Source organism: Oryza brachyantha, chromosome 3 (genome assembly GCF_000231095.2).
Source record: "Oryza brachyantha chromosome 3, ObraRS2, whole genome shotgun sequence".
Lineage (NCBI taxonomy): Eukaryota > Viridiplantae > Streptophyta > Magnoliopsida > Poales > Poaceae > Oryza > Oryza brachyantha.
Window position 1 is genome coordinate 4,157,703 of NC_023165.2, and position 12,715 is coordinate 4,170,417.

The window sequence follows — 12,715 nt, forward strand, 5'->3', positions numbered from 1 at the left end:
CTATCATCTTCCATGTTTCCATGAAATTACTGTACACAAGGTTTAGTTCTGATAAACTTGGTTGGAAGTCGAGACCGAAACAACTTGTACATGAATTGCTCCTATACGTGCGTATACAGAATCAACGAAGACACAAGAAAGAGCATTTCCTGTAGCAAAATCACAATCACACACCAGTGCCAGGCTCGTGCCCTTGGATTGATTGGCGTCAGTGTGCTGCATCTTGAACACATTGATCGCTGTCATGCCATGCATGTGTACGTATGCATGTAATGGCTAGAAGGCGGCTGCCCTGTCCTTGACGACGACGACGTCCTCGACCTCCCTACGCATGAGCTTCTCCTCCTGCTGCCTCCGGCAGAAGACGACCCAGGCGTTCACCTCCAGCGCCACGCAGCCGCCGACGAGGGTGGCCATGGCCATGCAGTAGCCGAGCTTCCAGTAGGACGCGCCGAGGCCCATCACCTCGAACCCCTGGAACACGTTCACCACCCCGACCACCACGCACCCGTACCCGACCAGGTGGTGGTACGACTTCCAGTACTTGCGGTAGCGGTTCGTCGTCTTCGGCCGGAACAGCATCGCCAGCGTCTGCAGGCTCCCCGCCGTCGCCGCCGCGACGCCCAGCCCGCGGTGCAGCTTGTACGTCACCCCCGGCGACGCCGACCCCATCACCAGCCCCAGCGCGAACCCGGCCGCGCCGAGGGCGTACCCCGTCGCCTGTACCGCCGCGTGCGCGTAGAACCACGCCGGCCCCGTCGACGCGCACGGCCGCAGGTACCGCGCCACCGCCGCGCCCATCGGGAGGAGGAAGCCCCACGACAGGGCGTTCAGGGACCCGTGCGCCCACTGCAGGGCGGCGGACGCCGTCGGCGACGCCTCCGTGGCCGTCGTCAGGATGTCCACGGTGGCGTGCGACGCGAGGTCGGAGGCGTCGGTCGGGTGGATGGCCGGCGAGTAGCCCTGCACGTACAGCCCCCGGTTCCACACGAAGTGGAGCTTGGTGCGGTTCGGGGAGAGGCGGATGGTGGCGGCGATGGTCACGGTGGCGCCGTCGCGGACGGTGCGCGCGGAGCCGACGAGGGAGGCCGAGGAGGCGAGCAGCGGGATGTCCAACGGGCGGGACACGAGCGGCGAGGCCTGGAGCTTGACGTCGGGGGAGAGGACGAACGGGAGCGCGAGGAGCGCGCCGGTGGAGGGGTCGGAGAACGCGGCGACCACGCGCGCGCCGGTCATCGCCGGCGCGTCCCTGTTGACGCCCCAGGCCACCCATCCCGACGGCGAGATGAAGGACCCCGTGAACGCCGCGTCCAGCGTCGCGTTGCGCGCGTCGTACGTCCACGCCAGCGTCGCGCCCTGCGTCGGCAGCGCGATGCACTTGGCGTACGTCCTCAACGCCGTCGACGTCGTGCACCTCCCCACCACCGTCCCTCCCGCCGCCGTCGCCGCCGCGAGGAGTACTGCGACGGCGACGAGCTGCAGCGGCGTGGCGCCGGCCACATGGCACCGTCGCTGCCGCATTGCACCGACCAGCCGCGCGGTGGTGTGGCGTGGCGTGCGAGGCTGCAGCTACGAGCGAGCGAGCGTGCGTGCGACGTTTTAGCGTCGTGTGTTAATTCGGATTTGTTTGTGCGCGTAAGTGGGGTTTTAGTTGGGCGTGGGCGCGATGATGATGGGTGGGGTGTGGAGAGTGTGCGTTTGTTGGTTTAGTGGCTTTATTTTTCTTGATGGCTTCTTAGCTTTGAAGGCAAGGGAAACGGCTCCAGAAAGAAGGCTGCATATGGGTCTTCTTTGTGTGGTGCCAACTTCTGCAGGATCCATCTGTAGGTGTAAAAAGCAGCAATTGAACAGCGACAAAATTCCAGCTATGGATACAGGTACACATGTCATGCTTACTGCATACTCTCACCCCATCTTTTCGCATCTGTTTATGTTTAAATTTTAATTTTAATCTTAAATTTAAAGTTTTTTTTGCCGAAGTCTATTTTAAGAATAAGTATATAAAAATTTTATTCACCAATTATTTTTTGTTTGTAAATATTATGTTTGGCCTTTTTATAAAAAAGCCAAAAAAAATAAGACCCTATGTGAACTGATTAACTGAATTAGTGTATGTTTGGCACATCCTCTTATATATTCAGATTCCATCGTTTTTCATACACACGCTTCTCAAGCTGATGAATGGTGTGTGTTTTGTGAAAACTTTTTATAGAAAAGTTGCTTTAAAATATCATATTAATCTATTTTTTAGATTTTTCATAACCAATAATTAATTAATAATATACTAATCTATTAGTATATTTACTGCACCGGATATATACCCCAGCGGAACCCGGCCTTAGTATGAAAGGAGTATCGTATCAAAGGGAACCTGATGGGGCCTGTGATATAGTAGGGTAACTTAATTAGATGCAGCATGCGTATCTTTCCAGCTACAGGCTCAGTTTCAGTAAATCAGTGAGTATGCCGGTGTGCTCTGGGCAGCTTAGCTTATGATGACATTTTTGCTAGGTGAGGTTATGTGGCCTGATCCTAAGAACGGTCCCTAACCAATAACGCTGATTGCACAATGGAAGATTTGGTGGCCGCACTCGAGAGGGCCTCGCTCTCACCCACACGGCGTACGTGGTGATGGATGTGATGTGAAGGATTCGGGCCGGAGAATGTTTCTTATTGGGGGGCTTTTTTAGTGATGCCGATGTTGCTGTGATGATTACGATTTATGATGGTCCTTGTAATTGGCTTCCAAGGCACGGCTACGAAGATTGCCAGCTTCTGCTTAATTATTGAACTGCAGGAATATGTGCATGAAAAGATAACTATCTGGTCATCTTTTGACATATTAAAAGAAAATGTCAAATATATTGTAAAAAATCATAAAACCAATTTTAAATTTAAGGTTGAAATACAAATTTTATCATATAAGTATATACACAAGAGCAACAAAAAGATGAGGGCCTATAGTTTGGGCGCATGGCGTATCTAACTTCAATCAGTGTTTTCGGGAAACACAAGCGAATTATTCAAAATGTAATGTGGCACCAATTTTCCGTAGGATTTCAACCCCCACAGGATCCTCGTTTTTCTTTTTTTTTAAGACAATACTACGCATGCATGTGTGGATGTACTACGTATTTTCGTATAAATTAATTCGTGGGGAATTAATTCATTATCAAATCTATGACATATCCAAATTCTTCTGCATAGTTTTGTGCGCTTTTGTGTATATACTATATAGACTATTTTCTTTTTCTTGCACATAACATTTATATATAAAATGCTAAAAGCAATTAATTAAGTGTGATTGAAGGTTTGAACAAAATGAAGATGATCATACGAAACGAGGACCGTTAGTGAATGATTGATTAAGATCTGTTTGCTATTGTAAACCGGAAAAATGATTAATATGATTCTTCAAAGTTTTATATAGAATGTTTTGCCAAAAAAAAAACGTAATAATGTGTTCGAGAAATCGAGGGGAGTTGGGGTGCAGATCCCCTGGAGTTGGTGCTAACTCCACAGGTGGATTTGCTCAAATCTCAGCCATCCTTCTAATCCTGTGTCTGAGATTAACCTCTTCCTAATATAATTCCCTTAACCAGTGTTGTTTTACATATAAAACACTTCATTTCATCATTGAAATAAGCAACACATTTTTTTTGCATCGTCATTCAAATCGACATGATTTACCTTTATATTTGAAAAAAATGTGTTAAACATTATTGTTTGCATTTTATCTAACAAGATATATTTGTTTGGTGAAGAAGAAAATGCCTATGGTTTCTTGATTGTATGCACATGTTGTTAGAAAATGCAAACAATAATGTTTAACACATTTTTTTTTCAAATATAAAGGTAAACCATGTCGATTTGAATTTGAATGACGATGCACAAAAAAATGTGTTGCTTATTTCAATGATGAAATGAAGTGTTTTATATGTAAAACAACACTGGTTAAGGGAATTATATTAGGGAGAGGTTAATCTCAGACACATGATTAGAAGGATGGCTGAGATTTGAGCAAATCCACCTGGTGGAGTTAGCACCAACTCCAGGGGATCTGCACCCGGGGAGTTGTTATCCCTTTCACTCAGTACGGATGAAGCCTAGGGACTCATTCCTTTCACTAGTTAGAATTAACTTATAAGTAGTACGCAAAATAACAAACATAAATAGCATATGATTAATTAAGGTTCAATAGATATGTTTATTATTTTAAAAGCAACTTCTATATACCCGGCAATAATGTTGTAGTCCCACGATCAATCGCTACCACACACATTCAACATTTTGGCTCCATATTTATAACTAGCCATTAGGATTTGAAAAGTGAGAATAAAAAGTCTATTATAATGTACATCACTCTAGAGAATGTAACAGCTAAATTAAGGTTTGTATAGCCAAATGTTAGCCATGCTCTTGGATAAACTCTTAGGTTTCATTCACAACTAAATTTAGAAAAAAAATCTAAACTTGAAATTTAACATTTAAAATATTTAATATCACGACAAGAACACATGTATAAATATAATTTAGGAAACAATTAAATTAAGACAAAATATAAAATAATTTAAATTGAGCCTCATTTTTTTTTGGAAATTTGCAAACATGCCATTATAATTTTGTAAAGTTAAAAAATATCATTGATATCTTAATGACATATGGAGCCCGTACGAGTCAATGACATGTGGATCAGGATGGCATATCTCTAATTTTATAAAATTATAATGATATCTTTATCTTTTTTTTTTTTAATCGAATGCCCACCCCTGGCCCACCAGAGAGACCGTGAGGCTGTTCGTAGGCCAAATTTGATGTATTGGGCCGAGCACGAGCCCATTCGGCTGCCTACGGAACGGCCTCGCAATGGAGGCGGCGGAGGCAGCGGCGGCGGCGGCCGTGGACGGAGAGGAAGGAGGCGTCAGCAAGCGCAGCTGGTACGCGGTGGGGGAGCGGGCGGTGCTGGTGCCGTACCTGCGGGAGCACGTGCCGCGGTACCACGAGTGGATGCAGGATCCGGCGCTGCTGGAGGCCACCGCGTCGGAGCCCCTCTCCCTCGACCAGGAGTTCGACGTCCATCGCTCCTGGACCCTCGACCCCCTCAGTTCGGCTCCCCACCCCCCCCCCCCACCCCCATCTCTGTTCCATCCCCCACTTGTAGGATGCCTCGATGTGGTGATGAGATGTTGCAATTTATTCATTATGTTTTCTGTTTCATGTTTTGCTCGCAGAGCATACGTTCATAGTGCTTGACAAGGAGTTAATCGATGGAGAGTTCGTGGTCGGCAACCCGCACACTGAAGGTTCGCTAAGGTCCTGTGTACATCGCTTTTGGTATGCACAGTGATATGTTGGCTTGTTTGGCTTCAGCCTGTGGACTGTGGTCATGAATGGGGAAACAAGGGTTACGCTGAAATAATTGGAACTGGCCGTTTAGCAGAAAGGGATACTACTATGAAATATTGTATTAGCAGATTATACAATTAACTCTTCCATACCAAATTCGTTGGGCAGCTATATGGGATAAAATCATAAAACCATATCCATGTTGTGGTATATCAGTATATGTGGATATATGATTATTGATCAGTTGATTTAGTGTTGTTCACCTTTCTGTTCACCTCTGATTAGCCCAGTCATGTGCTACTAAAAGCAATTTCGTTTGCTAACTGATTAAATTAGGTCTTATTTTAGCGTGGTTCTTTCAGTTCTGTAGCTACGTTGATGCTTTTAGTTTGGAAAAATTTCGATCTATAGCATAGAAAAGATGCCCGTACCAAAAAATAGCACAAAATTTACCCCTTTCGACCAGAAGCATAGGCCACTAGTCTTTCTTCAATTCGTATCACTCCCTTCACATTTATCGTTCATGTCCGTGAGTTGGGATGGAGAATGACTTATCATTTACCCTTGCTCCTCTCTGTATATTGGACCCTATGACTTGGTTGGGCTGGATCCTGGCTCATGTGATGCCTTAGGAAGGGTTACGATGGCGGCGTTTAGCAACCGGCACGATGGCGCGCAGCCACAGGGGGATAGAGTTTGCTGTTGACGGTGATGACTGGTGGCTCATCCCAAAACCCAGCTCTTGCTGGCAAGGATGGACCGTGTTGAGCAAGCCACCAGCTGCAGTTAATCAAGCCGCCAGCTTCCAGTGTCGACTGAGCCCACCAGTCAGCAACACTGACCAAGTCACCAACCGCTCCCCGCCACCACCACACACAGTCATGCAAGCCACCAACAGCTACTGCAGCCATCACCCTTTCTGTGGCATCACGCAACCCCGCTAGTTGACTCCTCCGATGAACAAGCGAACAATAGCTAGGCCCAACCCAACAATTCATATGTGAAGGACTAAGGGCGAATTCGTATTTTCTCACCCCTAAGAATTTTGGATAGACAATCGACCTGGACAGAAAATGTGATGGGAATGTTATGAATTGAAGAAAAATCGGTGGCCTATGCTTCTGGTCGAAAGGGGGAATTTTTTTGTGCTATTTTTTTGTACCAGCATCTATTTTGTGCTATAGATCGAAATTTCTCTTTAGTTTGATGTCCAACGACTCCAACTGCTTCCCAGTTCTTGCTAGCATTTATGCCCTGTGATATCCATTGCAGCTATGGTTGGTGACGTCAACATCTATATGAACGATCCTGATGATTTGCGACTTGCAGAGATAGAGATTATGATAGCTGAACACAAGAGGTGGTACTGTTCTCCATCTTGTCCTTTCTGATTCATGGGAATTACACAAATACCTCCTTTTCATGTATGTAAGTTTTGAGGAATTGAGTCCAGATGCTGGCATCACATTTGGCTCCATATGGCTGAATATCTTATTTTTTCGGAGACCTGAACATTTTTGTTGAGGGCTTAAATTGATGATTGCAAGAGATATAGTGTCAAATTAGCAAATGAATCCTTTTTATGGGGAAGTTAGCAAGGGAATATGTTATCTAACTTTGCAATGCAATTATGCACATATTACTTTAAAGTATTTGTTTAACTCTTTGTATATTATACTTCAGGTAGAGAAGAAAAGTAGTGTTTTGCAATTAGAAATTGATGGACGGATAGTGTTCGATCATTTTACTCATCCTTCAATTGTCTTTTGTTACAGCCGTGGAAAGGGACTTGGTCAAGAAGCAATATTGATCATGATGGCATTTGCAGTAGAGAAATATGGAATTCACACTTTCAGAGCAAAAATTAGTGAATCAAATATGGCATCCTTAAAGCTGTTCAGGAAATTAGTGAGCAACAGATCTGTCAAACAACCCTGTTTCATCTTCTTCTCTTGTATGTGCGTGCTTCTTCGTTAAATCATATTTCAGAATTATATTCGTCTGGTTTGAATGCAGGGCTTCAAGGATGCTTCCTACAGTGCTGTGTTTAAGGAGGTATAGATTTTTGTCCTATTCACTTTGTCAAAGCATATTTGCCCATACGATATGTTGTATTTGCTCTGAAATAGTATTAAAACTCTTCCATGACTTTGGTAAAGAAGGTTCAGCCAGCTAACTATAGCTAGTAACACAAAAAGAGCTATTGTCTCCTTTTTTTTTCCACGGAAGCTCTTGATTCTCTACAGCTTGAGAGCTACTTGTAACCTGTAAATTGTTGCAAATTTAGCAGCATACTACTGCATCTATAGACAACTGAGAACTCATTGTTTTTTCTGTCAGGTGACACTGGATGCGCCCGCAGCTTCCCTCCCGTTGATTTCTCCTCTGACCATAGGAAGTTGGTGATATCTGATGTGACTATATGTCCAAAGTAGTCTTGATATGCGAAGACCAGTTATTGGTGTTCCTCAACTGGGAAGCTAACTTTGGCTCCCCCATACTAAACTGAGTGCTACCTTACCTCCATTCAAAAAAGGTTTCCTTTTTACTAACCTTCTTGGTTGGAGAAAGACTTTATTTTTTAGAAATTATTACATTGAAGTTTGATAAACTGGGAGGCAAATATATTGAGATTTGAAAAGGTAGAGTATAAATGTTTTGGGGTTTAAAAAAGTGAGAGGTATTCTGGTATTTGTAGCTTCGTATAGGTATATGTGATATAGGCTAAAAATGAAGTACCCCTTCGTCTCCAAAAGACTTTACCTTTAGCATTTCTCATATATAACTATAGAATGATATAAAGATTAGAATTCCTTTTACACTTTCAAACATCAATACATTTGTCCCCTATTTTTTCAAATTCTAATGTGTTTGTTCTCTACTTCACCAAAACTAATACAATAATCGCTTAAAGATAAAGTTGCTTTAGGACAAATAAGAGAAACCGAAAATGAAATCTTTTTGGGACGGAGGTAGTACTGTCTGTCCTGCCTGACAATTTCTTGGAATTAGAATAAATCAGTCTTGATAGTATATATGCTTCTTGGCTAGGATTCCTTCCGTTTCACAATATAAGTCTTTCTAGCATTGTATAGATTCTTATAATGTTAATGAATCTAGACATATATATAAAATATATACATTCATCCATCAATAAATTTAGACAAAACCAGAAAGACTTACATATAAAACAGAGATAGTACATCAAATGATAAAGTTTGATGTTCTATAATTGTTGGTGTGAGTAACTGCTGTGTTCTTTTAGCTAGATTATTTGTCGGTTTTTCTGCTCATGTTTTCTGAACTGGTTATGTTTTTTTTATAAAAAGTTTCTACATAAGTTTATCATCTCAACTTTGTAGAATAGACTTTTAATTTATATTAGTATACTACTAAATACCTATCAATAAATCAAATAAGCTTTCACATTTTTATCAGAACAAGAACATAGTCATTGTCACGAACTCACAAGGTATGGAACATGTTGAAGTCAGTGTTTGTGTTATACCGATTATTGTCGCTCGAGCAAGTCTTGATATGGTTTGAAAAATTTTGCGAGATTTTATTTTTTTTAAAAAAAAAGGTAAAAACACTTGGTGATACATGGTGACATATCTCATAGTTTTATTTCCGAACCATGGTTATCAATATTGATCGTGCCATCGCAATTATTGATATATATTATGATTATTAATATCGATAATATCTCATATTAAGGTGTTTCCGTATCTGAGAGAAATAACTGCACCTAGGTAGTACCTAGGTAGTAGAACCTAATTTTTGTATATATAATGTAATTATGTATGAAGTTTATGCTTTCTGTTACGTGAGGACAGAAATATAATGGTATAATAATTAATATTGCAAAAACCATAGTGATTATCACCGAGAATATCATGATATCTGTGGGATACCATGTGATTTCTACTCCAACCGTGGCGAATTCATTCAAATTTACACGGTTCCATATCGTCGTCTCAGGTTTTCGGCCCTAAAAACGATATTGCAAACCGTGGTTGCAGTAACCAAAGTTTATGAAAGTGATGCATTGTTCACAGAGCACACCATCATAGTGCGTGATATGGAACGCTATCAGTTATTATTACGAAATTTGCACGCATTCGACTGGATTTTGCATGACTTGCAAGCGAGAAACGCCTACGGATAGCAATAAAACTGCCTCTTGGCTGCGGTCCGTAAACCCGGCGGCCCACACAGATGGCAATGACAGGTGGGGCCCATTTGGCAGCGTCAGCCACCCTGTCCTCCACTGTAGCTTTGCGTATAAACCCAGGGCCTCTACACGATAACGAGCCAAAGAGGGGCGAGCGAGCGAGGCAGCGATGGCGGCGAAGCGCGAGAACGGGTCGGACGGCGGCGAGCTCGCCGGCGCCGGCGCCGGCGCCGAGGGAACGAGCCCCAACGAAGGGAGCGCGTCCCCGCCGCCCCTTGCCGCCACGCCCGCCGTGTGCCTCATCCGTTCCGCCGGAGACTTCGCCGGTGGCGCCTTCATCGGATCTATCGTCGGATATGGTACCGTCCCAATTTCTATGCTCCCCTCTATGTTCCTTGTATCATACTAACCGTGATTTTCTTTTCTAGTTTGGGAATTTTTTTTGGTTCTTAGGGCACATAGAGATATGAAATTTTACAGTTTTGTACCCTTCTTCCCATCTTGTGCAAAGGAAGTTCACTCCAAAACTTAGTCTTAGCGTATGGCTGTGAGAATTTGTAACACATCTAGAATAATGTGTTAGAAAATAGCACATCCTGTGCAGAAATTTGTGTTGCTTTGTCTGATTATAGATACTTGTGTTAATGAAAATGCTATTAGTCCTGTTGTTAAGTGCTATGTACATGAATTAGTTAAGTTCATCTGTTGCATCTAAGTATTTTTCCTCTTGTAAAATAATTATGGCTTTATTCTTTATTCAGGACAAGGTTTGTTCACTAAGAAGGGATTTAAGGGGTCATTCAGCACCGCAGGGTCCTCTGCCAAGGTTAGCTATTGGTAATGTTAATGCATATTTTTACATGGAAATTTTTCAAACACCTTGCTTATAGCAAAAATTTGTTGGATTAGACTTTTGCAGTTCTCTCTGGCGTCCAGAGTCTGGTTGTGTGCTTGCTGAGAAGGCTGCGTGGCAAAGATGACAGTATGTGCATTGTTTTAGCTCCTAGTTTTTGTTAACATCTTGGTAGTTTTGAGGTGAAACATCTTACCAGGTTATTATATAGTATTAATTGTCATGTTCCATTGGCAGTTGTTAATGCTGGAATAGCTGGTTGTTGCACTGGCCTTGCTCTGAGCTTTCCAGGTACGTTTGCATTCAATACACGCGGTTTATTTTTGGCATACTGTTATATGGGAGAGTACAGTGCTGCATGATAAATCGATACTGGATGCCCTTCTCAATTTTATGATATTTTTTTCTTACTGGATAAAAAAGATGGGCCATTGTTTTAGCAGTGAAGTGCAATGCATGGATTCTAACATTAGAGTGAATTTTCATGATCATTGTGGTTAGTAGAGCTGTTTGTAGTCCTAAATGTGTGTCTGTTCCATTGATTGCTAGATTTATTTCTAGTGTGCTTCCGATCTTGGCATGAATTTTGTCTAGAAATACAAGATTGCAACTGATTGGTGGAATTTCTTCCAAGAGGCCCTAACATATGACTATAAAGTTTTAAAATTACGATAGCCTTATGACCTTGTCCACTGTATGCTAAGAGACATATCATGCATGGGTTTGACAGTGAAGGACGCATGCTGCCTAATTTCATTTTTATGGAGCCACGCAGACGATCCAAGTTGTTCTTTACTGCACAGCTTTTGCAGTGCAGTTAAACCCAACTGTTCATTAGTACAGTTTATGTGGGACGGCTCACCCTGCTTTTAGTGTCATTCTATTTAATCATACCGATAATGTGCAATTGCTCAGTTTATTGATGTGCTTATGCATCATGCATTATCGGTAAGGCACCACCCAGAAAGATCGTAAATGCTAATGGCTAACCTAGTGGTATGGTAAACAACTAAACACATTAATGTACATAATGCATCAAAGGTACCGCGCTGTTGATTTACTGGCACATCTATTATGTCATGAGATTCATGCCCATGTTATTTTTCAGTATAGTGTTGAAGTGTACAATGAACTGTAGCTAGCGCATATGTTCGGCTGGCCTTTGAAGAAGATTAGGTGGAATATAGATGCTAGCATTTAAAGGATATTTGAAGCATGGGATTTGCTGAATTTCATATTTAGAGTCTATTATTGATACCAACCACTATTATCTTGTCATTGTTTGACCACTCTTTTCTTTAACGAAAGATTGTGGCCTTGTTGGACTACTCTGAAATCGCTCACATGTTCTATATATTAAACCAGGAGCACCACAAGCCTTGCTCCAAAGCTGTGCGACCTTTGCAGCATTTTCATGCATCATGGAGGGGCTCAACAAGCAGCAGGCTGCAATGGCACACACACTTGGCGGGAGTGCTTTCACCGTTGCACACAAGAATGGCGGCGTTCTCCCACCATTCACACTGCCACCACTTCTTGATTCATCAGATGCTCTAGCTTTGTGCTGCCAGTCCTTGGTACTAAAACCTAAGCACTAGACTCCAACATAGTGAGAAGGAGATGCTCAAGAAAGCTATAGCTTTAGTAAATTTTGTTCTGGGACATGCCTCAAATCTAGATTTGCTTTATGTATGTCGCCAGGGTTTTATTGCTGCACTGTGTGGCAAGCGCTGGCTCAACTATATATCATGATCGAATATATTTCATTGGCTTGGCAGATATATTTGAGAAAATCCCTCCATGGCACATTTTCTCCAATCTTATCGTGCTACCATATCTGGGATGCTATTTGTTACTACCTTCATTTTATATTGTAAAACTTTCTAGCCTTGCATACATAATATATATATATATATATATATATATATATATATATATATATATATATATAATTAATTTTTGATTCATTAGCATACATATGAATCTAGGTAAGACTATAAAGTCTTACATTACTTTGTTTCATATTGTAAAACTTTCTAGCCTTGCCTACATAATATATATATATATATATATATATATATATATATATATATATATATATATAATTTTTGATTCATTAGTATATATATGAATCTAGGTAAGATTATAAAGTCTTATATTATGAAATAGATGGAGTATCATTTATCGCTAGAAGGCTGGAAGCAACGGGACTCTCGATATTTGTAACCTGTGAAGCTAAGTATGGTCATAATATCTTAGTGATGGGCCCGTTCTTTTCAGCATATTCGGCGTAACTAATCATCAGTTTCCTTTAACAGGTTTTTCAAATGTATTTCGTAAAA

At 42.1% G+C, this 12,715-nt stretch overlaps 3 protein-coding genes across 4 annotated transcripts; 2 read left to right on the top strand and 1 right to left on the bottom strand.

Annotated features, from left to right (window-relative positions):
• LOC102713999 (cytochrome b561 and DOMON domain-containing protein At2g04850) lies at window positions 1-1,686 on the bottom strand. Its single transcript, XM_040522385.1, has one exon. The coding sequence runs from the start codon at window positions 1,519-1,521 to the stop codon at window positions 277-279; it is 1,245 nt and encodes a 414-aa protein (XP_040378319.1). The 5' UTR covers window positions 1,522-1,686; the 3' UTR covers window positions 1-276.
• Window positions 1,687-4,835: 3,149 nt separating this feature from the next.
• Window positions 4,836-8,202, top strand: LOC102700315 (N-acetyltransferase 9-like protein). 2 transcript variants are annotated; one of them, XM_015834913.2, is made up of 6 exons: window positions 4,836-5,104; window positions 5,232-5,303; window positions 6,619-6,709; window positions 7,122-7,254; window positions 7,363-7,401; window positions 7,687-8,202. In XM_015834913.2, the coding sequence occupies exons 1-6, from the start codon at window positions 4,867-4,869 to the stop codon at window positions 7,750-7,752; spliced, it is 639 nt and encodes a 212-aa protein (XP_015690399.1). In that variant the 5' UTR covers window positions 4,836-4,866; the 3' UTR covers window positions 7,753-8,202. The 2 variants fall into 2 exon arrangements, with proteins under 2 accessions (XP_015690399.1, XP_006649553.1); XM_006649490.3 differs by having other exon boundaries at window positions 6,619-6,706; window positions 7,687-8,201.
• A 1,443-nt stretch (window positions 8,203-9,645) lies between these two features.
• LOC102700601 (mitochondrial import inner membrane translocase subunit TIM22-3-like) lies at window positions 9,646-12,252 on the top strand. Its single transcript, XM_006649491.3, has 5 exons — window positions 9,646-9,879; window positions 10,282-10,346; window positions 10,430-10,502; window positions 10,611-10,664; window positions 11,739-12,252. The coding sequence occupies exons 1-5, from the start codon at window positions 9,690-9,692 to the stop codon at window positions 11,969-11,971; spliced, it is 615 nt and encodes a 204-aa protein (XP_006649554.1). The 5' UTR covers window positions 9,646-9,689; the 3' UTR covers window positions 11,972-12,252.
• The last annotated feature ends 463 nt before the right edge of the window (window positions 12,253-12,715 follow it).

Excerpts from the sequence above, each read along its gene's own strand:
- LOC102700601 (XM_006649491.3), top strand. The coding sequence starts at position 9,690 with ATGGCGGCGAAGCGCGAGAACGGGTCGGACGGCGGCGAGCTCGCCGGC. Across the intron at positions 9,880-10,281 it reads CGGATCTATCGTCGGATATG|GACAAGGTTTGTTCACTAAG; the intron begins GTACCGTCCCAA and ends TTCTTTATTCAG. Across the intron at positions 10,503-10,610 it reads GCTGCGTGGCAAAGATGACA|TTGTTAATGCTGGAATAGCT; the intron begins GTATGTGCATTG and ends TTCCATTGGCAG.
- LOC102700315 (XM_015834913.2), top strand. The coding sequence starts at position 4,867 with ATGGAGGCGGCGGAGGCAGCGGCGGCGGCGGCCGTGGACGGAGAGGAA. Across the intron at positions 5,105-5,231 it reads CTGGACCCTCGACCCCCTCA|AGCATACGTTCATAGTGCTT; the intron begins GTTCGGCTCCCC and ends TTTTGCTCGCAG. Across the intron at positions 5,304-6,618 it reads CGGCAACCCGCACACTGAAG|CTATGGTTGGTGACGTCAAC; the intron begins GTTCGCTAAGGT and ends TATCCATTGCAG.
- LOC102713999 (XM_040522385.1), bottom strand. The coding sequence starts at position 1,521 with ATGCGGCAGCGACGGTGCCATGTGGCCGGCGCCACGCCGCTGCAGCTC.